This window comes from Mesoplodon densirostris, chromosome 15, assembly GCF_025265405.1.
Source record: "Mesoplodon densirostris isolate mMesDen1 chromosome 15, mMesDen1 primary haplotype, whole genome shotgun sequence".
NCBI classification, from domain to species: domain Eukaryota; kingdom Metazoa; phylum Chordata; class Mammalia; order Artiodactyla; family Ziphiidae; genus Mesoplodon; species Mesoplodon densirostris.
Window position 1 is genome coordinate 63562658 of NC_082675.1, and position 14170 is coordinate 63576827.

Sequence of the window (14170 nt, forward strand, 5' to 3'; positions counted from 1 at the left end):
AATCTCTAGGTCCATCCACATCTCTACAAATGATCCAATTTCGTTCCTTTTCATGGCTGAGTAACATTCCATTGTATATATGTACCACATCTTCTTTATCCATTTGTCTGTCGATGGGCATTTAGGTTGCTTCCATGACCTGGCTATTGTAAATAGTGCTGCAATGAACATTGGGGTGCATGTGTCTTTTTGAATTATGGTTTTCTCAGGGTATATGCCCAGTAGTGGGATTGCTGGATCATATGATAATTCTATTTTTAGTTTTTTAAGGAACCTCCATACTGTTCTGCATAGTGACTGTATCAATTTACATTCCCACCAACAGTGCAGGAGGGTTCCCTTTTCTCCACACCCTCTCCAGCATTTGTTTTTTGTAGATTTTCTGATGATGCCCATTCTAACTGGTGAGGCGATATACCTCATTGTAGTTTTGATTTGCATTTCTCTAATAATTAGTGATGTTGAGCAGCTTTTCATATGCTTCTTGGCCATCTGTATGTCTTCGTTGGAGAAATGTCTATTTAGGTCTTCTGCCCATTTTTTGATTGGGTTGTTTAGTTTTTTAATATTGAGCTGCATGAGCTGTTTATATATTTTGGAGATTAATCCTTTGTTGATTCATTTGCAAATATTTTCTCCCATTCTGAGGGTTGTCTTTTTGTCTTGTTTATAGTTTCCTTTGTTATGCAAAAGCTTTTAAGTTTCATTAGGTCCCATTTATTTATTTTGTTTTTATTTCCATTACTCTAGGAGGGGGGTCAAAAAAGATCTTGCTGTGATTTATGTCAACGAGTGCTCTTCCTATGTTTTCCTCTAAGAGTTTTAAAGTGTCCCGCCTTATATTTAGGTATTTAATCCATTTTGAGTTTATTTTTGTGTATGGTGTTAGGGCATTTTCTAATTTCATTCTTTTCCATGTAGCTGTCCAGTTTTCCCAGCACCACTTTTTAAAAAAAATTTTTATTTATTATTTATTTATTTTTGGCTGTGTTGGGTCTTCGTTGCTGCGCGGTTTTTCTCTAGTTGTGGGGAGTGGGGGCTACTCTTCGTTGCAGTGCATGGGCTTCTCATGGCAGTGGCTTCTCTTGTTGAAGAGCATGGGCTCTAAGCGCATGGGCTTCAGTTAGTTGTGGCACACGGGCTCAGTAGTTGTGGCTCACGGGCTCTAGAGAGCAGGCTCAGTAGTTGTGGTGCATGGGCTTAGTTGGCCTGTGGCATGTGGGATCTTCCCAGACCAGGGCTCGAACCCCTGTCCCCTGCATTGGCAGGAGGATTCTTAACCACTGTGCCACCAGGGAAGTCCCCAGCACCACTTATTGAAGAGACTGTCTTTTCTCCATTGTATATCCTTGCCTCCTTTGTCATAGATTAGTTGACCATAGGCGTGTGGGTTTATCTCTGGGCTTTCTATCCTGTTCCATTGACCTATACTTCTGTTTTTGTTCCAGTACCGTATTGTCTTGATTACTGTAGCTTTGTAGTATAGTCTGAAGTCAGGGAATCTGATTCCTCCAGCTCTGTTTTTTTTTTTTTTTTTTTTTTTTGCGGTACACAGGCCTCTCACTGTTGTTGCCTCTCCCGTTGCGGAGCACAGGCTCCGGACGCGCAGGCTCAGCGGCCATGGCTCATGGGCCTAGCTGCTCTGCAGCATGTGGGATCTTCCTGGATCGGGGCATGAACCCATGTCCCCTGCATCAGCAGGCACACTCTCAACCACTGTGCCACCAGGGAAGCCCCCAGCTCTGTTTTTTTCCCTCAAGATTGTTTTGGCTATTCGGGGTCTTTCGTGTCTCCATACAAATTTTAGGATTTTTTGTTCCAGTTCTGTTCTGTCTGGATGATCTGCCCACTGGTGTAAGTGAGGTGTTAAAGTCCCCCACTATTATTGTGTTACTGTCGATTTCCTCTTGTATAGCTGTTAGCAGTTGCCCTATGTATTGAGGTGCTCCTATGTTGGGTGCATATATATATATAATTGTTATATCTTCTTCTTGGATTGATCACTTGATCATTACACAGTGTCCTTCCTTGTCTTTTGTAACATTCTTTATTTTAAAGTCTATTTTATCTGGTATGAGTATTGCTACTCCAGCTTTCTTTTGATTTCCATTTGCATGGAATATCTTTTTCCATCCCCTCACTTTCACTCCGTATGTGTCCCTAGGTCTGAAATGGGTCTCTTTTAGACAGCATATATGTGGGTCTTGTTTTTGTATCCATTCAGAAAGCCTGTGTCTTTTGGTTGGAGCATTTAATCCATTCACATTTAAGGTAATTATCGATATGTATGTTCCTATTACTATTTTCTTAATTGTTTTGGGTTTGTTTTTGTAGGTCCTTTTCTTCTCTTGTGTTTCCCACTTAGAGAAGTTCTTTTAGCATTTTCTGTAGAGCTGGTTTGGCGGTGCTGAATTCTCCTAACTTTTGCTTGTCTGTAAAGCTTTTGATTTCTCTGTCGAACCTGAATGAGATCCTTGCTGTGTAGAGTAGGTTTGGTTGTAGGTTCTTCCCTTTCATCACTTTAAATATATCATGCCACTCCCTTCTGGCTTGTAGAGTTTCTGCTGAGAAATCAGCTGTTAAACTTATGGGAGTTCCCTTGTATGTTATTTGTCATTTTTCCCTTGTTGCTTTTAATACTTTTTCTTTTTCTTTAATTTTTGTCAATTTGATTACTATGTGTCTCAGTGTGTTTCTCCTTGGGTTTATCCTGTATGGGACTCTCTATGCTTCCTGGACTTGGGTTACTATTTCCTTTCCCATGGTAGAGAAATTTTCGAGTATAATCTCTTCAAATATTTTCTTGGGTCCTTTCTCTCTCTCTTCTCATTCTGGGACCACTGTAATGTGAATGTTGTTGCATTTAATGTTGTCCCAGAGGTCTCTTAGGCTGTCTTCATTTCTTTTCATTCTTTTTTCTTTATTCTTTTCCGTGGCAGTGATTTCCACCATTCTGTCTTCCAGGTCACTTATCCGTTCTTCTGCCTCAGTTATTCTGCTATCAATTCCTTCTAGTGTATTTTTCATTTCCGTTATTGTATTGTTCATCTCTGTTTGTTTGTTCTTTCATTCTTCTAGGTCTTTGTTAAACATTTCTTGCATCTTCTCGATCTTTGCCTCCATTCTTTATCCAAGGTCCTGGATCATCTTCACTATCATTATTCTGAATTCTTTTTCTGGAAGGTTGCCTATCTCCACTTCATTTAGTTGTTTTTCTGGGGTTTTATCTTGTTCCTTCAACTGGTACATAGTCCTCTGCCTTTTCATTTTGTCTGTCCTTCTGTGAATGTGGTTTTTGTTCCACAGGCTGCAGGACTGTCATTCTTCTTGCTTCTGCTGTCTGCCCTCTGGTGGATGAGGCTATCTAAGAGGCTTGTGCAAGCTTCCTGATGGGAGGGACTGGTGGTGGGTAGAGCTGGGTGTTGCACTGGTGGGCAGAGTTCAATAAAACTTTAATAGGCTTGTCTGCTGGTGGGTGGGGCTGAGTTCCCTCCCTGTTGGTTGTTTGGCCTGAGGTGACCCAGCACTGGATCCTACAGGCTCCTTGATGGGGCTAATGGTGGACTATGGGAAGGCTCATGCCATGGAGTACTTCCCAGAACTTCTGCTGCCGGTGTCCTTATCCTCGTGATGAGACACAGCTGCCCCCTCCTCTGCAGGAGAACCTCCAATACAAGCAGGTATGTCTGGTTAAGTCTCCTATGGGGTCACTGCTCCTTCCCCCTGGGTCCTAGTGCACACACTACTTTGTGTGTGCCCTCCAAGAGTGGAGTCTCTGTTTCCCCCAGTCTTGTCGAAGTCCTGCAATCAAGTCCTGCTAGGCTTCAAAGTCTGATTCTCTGGGAATTCCTCCTCCCATTGCCAGACCCCAAGGTTGGGAAGCCTGATGTGGGGCTCGGAAGCTTCATTCCAGTTGGTGGACTTCTGTGGTATAATTGTTCTCCAGTTCATGAGTCATCCACCCAGAGGTTATGTGATTTGATTTTATTGTGATTGCACTGCTCCTACCACCTCATTGAGGCTTTGCCTTTGTCTTTGGATGTGGGGTATCTATTTTGGTGAGTTCCAGTGTCTTCCTGTCGATGATTGTTCAGCAGTTAGTTGTGATTCTCGCAAGAGGGAGTGAGTGCACATCCTTCTACTCCACCATCTTGAACCAGTCTCCCATGATTTTACGTCTATCTCCCAGGTCAGGCTTTGCTCAGAGTTGCTCTCTCCACTTGCAAGTGGTTGGAGCTGGCTCAGCACAGAGCCCTTACTGCTGCTTCAATACCAAGGAAACAAAGAAAAGAAACTGTATAGCACCAATGAGAAAGGATGGCAAGGGAAGAGGAGGAGGTGAGGGGAGCGAGTAGTGGAGGAAGGAAAAAGAGAAAGGGAGGGGAAGAGGAGAGAGGAGTAAAGGGAAGGTTCCATTCACAAGAGTGATAAAAATATAAGACACATGAGCATAAATGTAACAAGAACATGTAGCCTATGTGTAGCAAGTGGCAGACAATGTGTAGAAAATGGCACTACTGAGGTACCTCAAAGAAACACTTGGATAGATGGAAATGTGTGCTCGGGGGAGCACTTCACATTCTAAATATGCAATTCTCCACACATACATTTAACAGCAAAACAATTAAAATTCCAACAGGATTTTTTTAAAATCACTTAATATTTTGATTTGAAAATGTAAGCACAGCTAATATTCTTGAAGAATAATGAAAGAAGACAAGTACTGACAGATATTAAAATAGATTATAAGGCTACAATAATTTAAAAATTGTTGGGCTGGCCTAGAAGTGCCAAATCAACTGAACAGAGTTGATCCTAACCAGGCTTCAAGGGGAAGCCAGAATGTTCACAGTTTGTCCCTGTCCTTACTTTTTTTGCAGCACTTTATCCTTTTCAAGCTTAAATGCCTTAGATTTTGAGAACATCTTGAGAAGTTGGGCTGACATCTTTAAGCCCATTTATCAGAAGGGCAAATGAAAGCTCATAAAGATGGAGCGACTTCTCCAGGGTGACCTGGTGAGTTTCTGGCAGAAGACCTACCCCAGGTCAGGACCCTGGTTCCCAGACATGGGCTAGTCCCACAACCTTTCTGTGCCACCATGATGACCTCATGGAAATCCATAACCTCAGGCTGTGTGTGAGCTGTGCCTCAGTGTCCCTGTCTGGAGTAATATCTTGGGCTGGTGGGGCAGGGTGGAGGTGGGAGATGGGGTGAGTCCCATCAGTCCCTGCCCTGAACAGAGGGGAGCAGCTCAAGAAGAGGGCATGTTTCAAGAGACACCGGGCTGCAGGCCAAGGAGCTGCTTAATTCAACAAATATGTACTTAAGTGCCTGCTATGTTCCAGGCACTGGCAGGCCCTCGGCAACCCCACAACCCCCTCAATATCTTGTCTGCTTTCTTCTCTGCATCCCTCTGCTCCTCCCCACCACATTTCCAGGCTTTTTTCCTGTCTATTGCCCTTTGGCCTCTCTTGCCCAAAAGGCAATGTGGCCTAGTGGTGGAAACACACCAGATTCATCTTTGATGGTCTGGAGACCTGGTCCTGGCTCTGGCACAAATTGACGCTGGGGCTGCAGCCTGGCCTTCCTGGGGTGTGGTTCCTTCACCCTTCCCAGCCTGGCTCCTGGGGCTAGTTGTGAATTTGAAGCAGGGGCCAGCAAACTATGGCCTGTGGGCCAAATCTGGCCCACCTGCTTATGTATATCCCACAAACTAAGCAGAGATTTTACATCTTTAAATGGTTGAAAAAAATCTAAAAACAATAATATTTTGTGAAATGTGAAAATTACTTGGAATTCAAGTTTCAGTGTCTATAAATGAAGTTTTAGTGAAACACAGCCACATCAATTCACTTAGCATCGTCTATGGCTGCTTTTCTGCAGCAAAGGCAAAGTCGAGCAGTTGTAACAGAGACCAAATGGCCCTGAAAACCTAAAATATTTGCTCTCTGGCCTTTACAGCATAAGTTTGCTTATTTCTAGTCTAGAACATTAAAACAATGTCCTGGAAGTCACTTTGTACATGGAGAGATTTTTGGGTTCTAAGTCTGGCCATGGAGATTGGGCCATGGCAAGGACAGAAAACCTGACTTTCTGAAATGATGGAGTCAAGAACTGGATTGGACGTCCTACCAGACTGTCACCTGACAGGGCCAGCAGCTGAGGGGCTGCTCAAGGAGAGGGAGGCAATGCCCACCCAGCCAGCTCCATGGGCCAAACCTACATCCTAGACACCGCACCCCCATCCTCACCCATCACAGCCACCCCACCCCACCCTCACCCACCACAGCCACCCCACCCCCACCCTCACTGCCACAGCCACCCCACCCCCACCCTTTTTTCCATGACTACTTAGTGGCAGGCATGGCCTTCCCTCCCTCCCCTCCAGTCCCACTCACGTGATCTCGTTGTTCATGTCAGTGATGTCTATTCTGTCCAGGAACCAGCCTGGTCTGTTGCCTGAGTTGTCATGGCGAATCCGAATCTTGGTCAAGGGGCCAAGGTCAATGGCGTAGATGGTGAAGGTGTCTGTCTGGGAAGGGTCAGAGTAGCACACTGGGAGGCAGCCCTCCCCACCTCGCCATCAGCTTCCCCCTCCCGGGACCTGGGGCAGCCTGAGACCGGCTGTAAGACCCAAAGCATCAGGGGGAAGGGGGAATGGAAAATGCAGTCAGTTGTCCGGTGTTTGGTCTACTCTATTGGTTTTTGTTTTTGTTTATTGAGTTATCATTAATATACAATATTATATTAGTTTCAGGTATACAACATAGTGTTTTGATGTTTTTATACATTATGGAACGATCACCACATAAAGACCAGTTACCATCATTGTTACAACATTATTGACTATATTCCTTATGTGTACATTCCATTCCTGTGACTTACTTATTTTATAGCTGGAAGTTTGCAACTCTTAATTCCCTTCACCTATTGCACTATTGTCTTTACACCTGCCCCTGCCAGGGAGGTCTCACTTTCACTGTGTCCTGCAAGGTGGAGGGAGGAGTAGGAGGGTGACGAAGGTGACCATAGGAGAGGAGGAGAGGAGAAAACAGGTTGGCTGGGCGCTGCCAGTTGTGTTATGGGGAGTGTGTGTGTGTACGACCTGTTGCTTGGGTGCGTGCTGAGACCACGTGCTGCGTGTGCACATACGTGCATAAACTCCTTCAACCATAAATTTTAAAGTACGTACTATAAGCCAAAGTGCAAATCTAGAGTGACTGACAGAATTCGGAGTGTAAGACTTGGATTGCTCACCGTTCAGGTGAGAAGAGAGACTGTGTACGATACAAGTATACACATACGCACTGGAGGAAGCAGATGATACCAGGACCCATTGAAATTTTGTATACCCTTCACTTAGATTTTGCAACATTTGCTTTCTCTCCCACACTCTCTTGCCCTTTCTCTATTTTTTTTCTGAATCATTTGGAAGTATATGGCAGATATCATGATCCTTCACTCAAATTCTTCAACATAGATTTTCTAAAAACAAGGACATTCTCATATAATCAGAGTACAATTACCAAATTCAGGAAACTTAAAGTCAACACACTATTATCTAACATACAGTCCCTATTCAAATTTCATCAGCTGTACCAGTTACACCCTCTATAGCAATTTTCTTCCAATTCCAGCCATCACAGTGGCTATAATTTTTAAAGGAAAGTTCTGAAACACAGAAATAAATCCTGATTCTCAAGTCATGGGAAGGCAGTGTTGAAGGAAAAAGCAGGGGATACCTGAAATAAATCAAGCAATGAGCCCAGAAGTATGTTTAATGGATTTGGTTTATTTCTGGTTTTCCTCTGTGTTGATAAGGGAATCTGGCTTTGGGATGGGGGTAGAAATGGGAAAGGTGAGATGAGAGACAGTCTAGCCAGAGGATGTAGTAAAATCTCAAAGGACAAGAATGACAGATGTATTTTTCCATGCTTTTCCTACTATACCTAGAAGAGGGAGAGGTATGCATTTCTCTAAATGCTCAAAAGCCTTCGTGGCGTCACTGCCTCAGGATGCAGGTCGGGCTTCTCAGCCTGTCCTTCAAGGCTCTCATGCCCTCACCCCTTAAATTGGTCCCATCAAGCTTCCCAGAGGCAGCGCCCACCATGGCTTGGCATTAACCACAGCATAGTGAGAAGACCCACTGTCCTCCAACTGGCCTTCCACACTTCCACCCCCACGTCTTTGTCATGTGGTCACATCTTCAGAGAACACCTCTCACTGTCATCTTTATACATGGACACCATAGTCATCCACCATGGCCCAGTTCACATCGCTCCTTCTCACTGTTTCCCCGAAAGCACCATCTTACGGTCAGCACTTCCTCCTTGAACCCCTGCCCCACTCACTCAGCACCTGAGCATCTGCTACCCATACCATCTCCAGTTAGTTGCTGTGGGCTTCCTGGCACTGACCCCCACCTGTGCCTTTTTTACGTCCCCACCACAAAGTGCCGGTGCTTACAGAAGAGGCACTTCCATTCTACCTGGCTGGATTGAACAGAGCACACCACTGGACACAGCAGTGCTGTGCTGGGTGGAGCTACCTCAGGAATCACCAGAGGGCTCTCTCCATCTGGGTCCCACCCATCGCCTGGGGTCAGAGAGCCCGAGTCCTACCTGCCCCTGCTCAAACTTGTTGGACTTGTCTGACTTCTTTAGGGGCCGCTCTCCCGTGTCCCCATATTCCTCCCCGTAGATGGTCAGGAAGACATTGGCATCAGTGCCGGCCTTGGGCACACTCCCCGTGATCACCTGGACCTCGTAGGTGTTGGCTGGGGACACAAAAGACACAGTGTTGAGGACACCTGGGCCTCGGGGTGGACTTGAGGCTCAACCCCTTTGATCCAGCCAGATGGTGGGAGTAGGAAGGACCTCCGGGTACACCCGCATCTACACTAACCTAGAATTGAACCTGTCCCTCCTCCCTACCCAAGACTTCGCTTTGCCATGAAGCCCAAGAGGCTGAGAGTCCTGGCAAAACTCACAGTCAGCAACCCTCCTAGTGATGTCCCCCACGTGGCGTTACAGCGAGTTATACCAGGGCTCCTTCCAAGAGTCTCAGGACAAGGGCAATGCCAACCCCAGTGCCAAAGAACTGTCCGTGGAGGCATTTCAGGAGAGGGCAGGTGAGGAGAGCCATGGGCCCCCCACGTGAGAGGAGAGCTGGACCCCTCCCCCTCCCTGGGCCCCCCCCCACCAGGGGACCGTCTGACACCTCCTCAGGCTTACGCTCAGGACCCTCTCGGCCCGCGGGTGCCAGCTCCACGACAAGCTCATTGTCCTCCTTGCCCCGGGCCAGCCAGCGGTGGGCGTCGAACTTGTACTCCTCGATCACCTCCTGCATCCCGGGTCCGAATTCCTCCTCTTCCTCCTCCTCGGTCTCCTCCTCCTCCTCCTCCGACGAGGACTCCTCCGACGAGGACTCTTCCTCCTCGTCCCCCTCGTCCTCCTCGTCGCTACCCTTCTTCTTCTTCTTCTTCCTCTGCAGCTTGGCCTTCAGACGCTCCTTGTTGAGCAGCTGCCGCAACTTGTCCTTCTCCTTCTTCCTCCGCGCCTCCTCCTCGGGCGTGAGGTCCTCCTCCCGCACTGCCACGTGCCGCAGCCACACGGTGTCCACGAACCAGCTGGGGCCGAAGCCCTCGCCCGTGTGGCCGAGCCGGATCTTGAAGACCGGGCCCACGTCCGCCGCCTCCAGCTGCTCAAAGCGCGGGGCAGTGGCTGGGGGTCGGGGGTGGCATCCTCCCCGCCCCCTGAGGAGCCTGGCGCCTCTCGTGCCAGGAGCGTGGGATGAAGAGGCTGGGACCTCTGAGCTCAAAGATGCCACGGCTCCTCCTCTCGTGCCCGCAAGCCTGGTTTCCCTTCCCGCCTCCCCCTCCCCCCAAGCGTGTGTCCTTCTAAACCCCTGTACAGAGGGCAAAGATGGTCTCCCTCCCTCTCTCTCTTTCCCCCCTTTACACACACACACACACACACACACACACACAACACACCACGCACATCACACCCATTCCTATTTTTTTTAATTCCATACCTTCATCTTTGTTCCCTCACGCAGAATGCCTTCACATTCCTTCCTCTACCTCTAAAACCTATTCATTCTAGTTCCTGAGCTTTATTATTACTTTATTTTTTTTAGTTTGTGCTTTTCTGTGTTCTCCTTCCGAACATTTTTTTTCAGCATTAATTATATATAAATTTTGCAAGAAGCAAAAAATAAGTGTTATTTTTTAAAAAATGGAAGTCTCCCCCAGGCCCCTCCCACACACCAGCTTCTCCTCTCCCTGGGAGCTCAGAGGGGAGGGGGCCCAGAGCTTGGCCTGGCCTGGATGCCCTCTTTGCCCATGTGCGCTGGTGTCTGCACATCAAGTGGGAATTCCTGAGAGCGGGGACTGTTCATTCTTGCTTTTCTCTCCCACTGGGCCTAGCACGTGGCTGACTCAAAGGGCAGTGTCCGTGGATTTAGCTTTGCTTCAGAGGATCAGGTCCTTGACCTTCCATCTGCCACTCTGTTCTGAGCCTCATACTGAGGGGAGGTCTGGCCCCCGTAGAGCTCAGGGGACAGCTCACATGGAGTTCCTGCCGGTCGGGCCACTCTTAGGGCTCCCTGTGCTGATGGGCCCTTGCCTGGGTGTTTGACAATCCTCAAAGCCCAGTCCCACCAGTTCTCTGCTTGTGTGCTGGGGAAACTGAGGCCCAGGGCTGTCCTATGAGTTGTTCAGTGTCCCATAATTGGAGCCCAGGCCTAGATGAGAACTCGGGCCTTCTGACTCCCGGTTTATGAAGCCACAGTGCAGCCAAAACCACCTTTGTGAGAAAATTATTAGCCAGAATGGAGCCCAGGGCCCCCAGGAAGAGGAATGTATTCTTCTCAGCTACACAGGGGATGGGTTCTGGATACGGTAAGTCCCTTCTTCAGCACATTCCATCTCCCCTCTAGTGCTTTCCAGGTCACAGCATCCTTGCAAGCCAGCTCACTTGCTGTCCCCTCTCCCCCATCTGTCTGCCCAGCCGTGAATGCAGCCACCACCATATCCAGCCATGCAGTCTGTTCACATCCAGAAGATGCCCTGCTCTTACATCTCCATGACTTGATTTCCCAAGTACTTTCCCTGACTTTGACTATTTTGATCTTTCCAGGGGCTGTGAAGCAGGCCAGGCAGGTATTATGAAGCTAGGTTTGAGCTGATAAAGAAGCTGAGGCTCAGAGAGGTGAACCGCTTGGACCTCTGCATCCTCAGCAGTGTAATGAGGACTTGGACTCCAGGAGGCCCCCTTCAGTGCTAACATTCCAGACGCCTGTGACACTGGCCCAGCTCAGCCAGGACCCTCTCTGCCAGGCACTGGGTTAGGACTCTTTGCTGAGGGCCAAGCTGCTTGTGGCACACAGACACTCATAGACGAGCCAGCATGAATACGCTTCATGCACACACAGGTCTGCAGACACACACATGCACCCATGCACTCATGTCCCACATAAAACATTCATGGGCCGCCCCCAGCGGCACCACCCTTGCATCCTCCCTCCTCTCCTGCCAACAACATGCTCGCACTCTCATCTCTTTTCCTCTTCTACTCGATGGGAAGTGAGGAGGTCTGGGGCCCTCAGAACACAGCCGGGTGACCCCAAGCCTCCCAGTATCCTGTTTGGGAGGCACGGCCCAGCCCTCAGGCTGAGTGAGTGGTAGAATCGGAGGCCAAGGCTGGGAATGAATGTAGTAACCAAGGGTCTCGTGCCGTATTTTGCTAAATTAGAATCGCCTGCTCCAGCAGGTCTCAGAATTGGCAGCACATTAGTATCTCTGGTAAAGCATTCAGAAACATTCCCAGAAAACACATCCCACCCTAAAGGTTCTGATCTAACTGATGCAGGTGTAGACCAGGCAGCCTTTTTTTTCTAAAGCTCCCCAGGTGATTCTAATAAGAAGCCAGGGCTGAGAACCAATCCCAACATTTTCAGACATCTGCTGGGCCCTCTGTTGACAACCCCACTGCTTTGCCCACACACACCTGGAATATGTCCTTGGATGCCCGCTCAAACACTTTCGAGCGGCTGGAGAGGAAGAGCACTTCTGTCTTGCCTTCCTCGCCGTAGATCTGCAAGTAGACTCGGGCAGTGGTGCTTGCGCCGCCCACATCCCCTGTCCAAATCTCAACCTCGTAGTGGATCACTGGGTGGGCACATGGGGGAGAAATGGGACATTTAGTAATAACAGTCGTAATAATCATTACAAAGCAAACACTTCACAAGCCTGTACCGTGTGTCTGGTGCTTCTTAGGCATTATCTTATCCAACCCTCAAATCGATATCATAAACCCCATTATTTCCATTTTGAAGATTGCCAAACTGAGGCTTAGAAGAATGGAGTAGGTGGTGGAAATGGCAAACTCAAGCCATTAGACTCCAAAGCTCAGTTATCCTCTGTGTCACACATGTCCTCTGGAACCAGGGATGAAGAGTAGTCAGTACACCAGCTGGCACCCTCTGCTGTGTGTCTACCCCTGGCCAGACACCACAGTGCAGAAAGAAGTAAAAGGCTGTGTGTTTGTTTCTTTTCCTTATTTTCAGTAAAGGAGGAGGGGTTGAAATGACAATTTTCATTTAAATATATGCACCTTTCAGATGATATCAACAGATACAGCTACACAGAGAATTGTCTGTATTTTGAAGTAGTAATACTTGATCAAGCTGTTAGAGGGTGGAAATGTGTTACAGGTATTTACTCCTAGAGGGCACTTCCCATAGGAGAGCAAAATGTCTCCCAGAACTATGGGACCATATTTATTCAAAGTGACTATTACAAGACTTGCTCTCTCAGCAATGTTATAAGACAAAATCATAACTTTTTTCAAGTTAAGACTGTTATTTTCAACAAGATGAGGGATCTCCCACTACCATAGCAATGTGAGAAATTGGGGGCTGAAAACAAGAGGACTAGCTGAGAGCCTGAAGAAGTTGAGCTAGAGATATTGGCCTCAGCTGGGAGTGAGGGTGGGCTAGCAGATGGACAACAGGGGGACTCAGGAAAAGCCGGCATTCTGAATGGAGAGAACCCTGAACCCAGTTCCCTCTCTCGGTTCTTAGAACAATAGCAGGCAGGATTATATAAAATTAGGATAGATAAAAATGAGCATTCAGAGAATGAGAGCCAGCTATTGGGAATGAATGTGGTAGCTGAAATAAAATATTCCAAAGCAAGGGTAAAGTCAAGGACAGTTCTGAAGAACAAAAAGGAAATTTCCCAAGAACAAATGATAGAAAGGTAAGAAAATTAGAGGAAGTCCACCATCTCACTAAAAGTTCAGTTCTAAAGAAAACAGAGGAAATAGAGAGGTGGAAATTGTCAAAGAAAGAAATACAAAAAAGGCTCCCAAAACTAAAAAATGCTTCGAGACTGAAGGAGCCCATGAGTTCCCAGAAGATTGGATGAAACTAAAATCACAAAAGGCAGTGAGGACATCATGAAATTTCAGAATGCTAGGGATAAAAATAGGATCCTATAGGCTTTTAGAGAGAAAAAACCCAAAGTGTTGGGTAACAGAATGGCATCAGACTTCCCAAATGCAGCCCTGGGAGCTAGAAGATGGTAGAATAATTCCTTCTAAACTCTGAGTTCTAACTCAGAATTCTCTAACAAGCCAAATTATGGATCAATGGTGAGAGTAGACCAAAGACATTTGCAGACATTCAAATTTTCCATTGCAGTGGAGAATGTGTTCCCTCTAAAATGAGGGAATAAACCAAAGCAGAGGAAGGCATGGAATCCAGGAAACAGGAGATTTGACCCAGATGAGAGAAGAATGGAATGTCCAAAAGATAGTAGAAAGGAAGTCTCAAAGGACAGCTGCATGGCAGCCTAGAGAACAGGACAGAGTTTCCCTTGAGACAGGGAGTGGGGGAGAAGAGTGCAGAGAGGAAACCAACAGAATTCCTGTTGGGTTTGAACATATGAAAAGAATTTTAGTTCTATTGGGAAGATGGAGATAAGATGGTGTAATGGCAGAATTGTGTACCCCCAAAATTCATATGCTGATACTCTAACCCTTAGTATCTCAGAATGTGACTGTATTTAGAGACAGGGCCTTCATAGAGGTAATTAAGTTAAAATGAGGCCATTAAGGTGGGACATTGGACACCAATCCAATGACTGGTGTCCTTGTAAGAAGA

At 47.0% G+C, this 14170-nt stretch overlaps 1 protein-coding gene across 2 annotated transcripts in view; it reads right to left on the reverse strand.

Annotated features, from left to right (window-relative positions):
- Nucleotides 1-14170, reverse strand: part of LOXHD1 (lipoxygenase homology PLAT domains 1) — a 204147-nt gene that overhangs the window by 92255 nt on the left and 97722 nt on the right. For both annotated transcript variants that reach the window (XM_060119180.1, XM_060119179.1), the window contains exons 18-21: nucleotides 12013-12173; nucleotides 9235-9700; nucleotides 8623-8777; nucleotides 6400-6533 (exon numbers count right to left, since the gene is read on the reverse strand). In XM_060119180.1, coding sequence (XP_059975163.1) covers nucleotides 6400-6533; nucleotides 8623-8777; nucleotides 9235-9700; nucleotides 12013-12173 — 916 coding nt within the window. The remainder of the gene's footprint in view (nucleotides 1-6399; nucleotides 6534-8622; nucleotides 8778-9234; nucleotides 9701-12012; nucleotides 12174-14170) is intronic.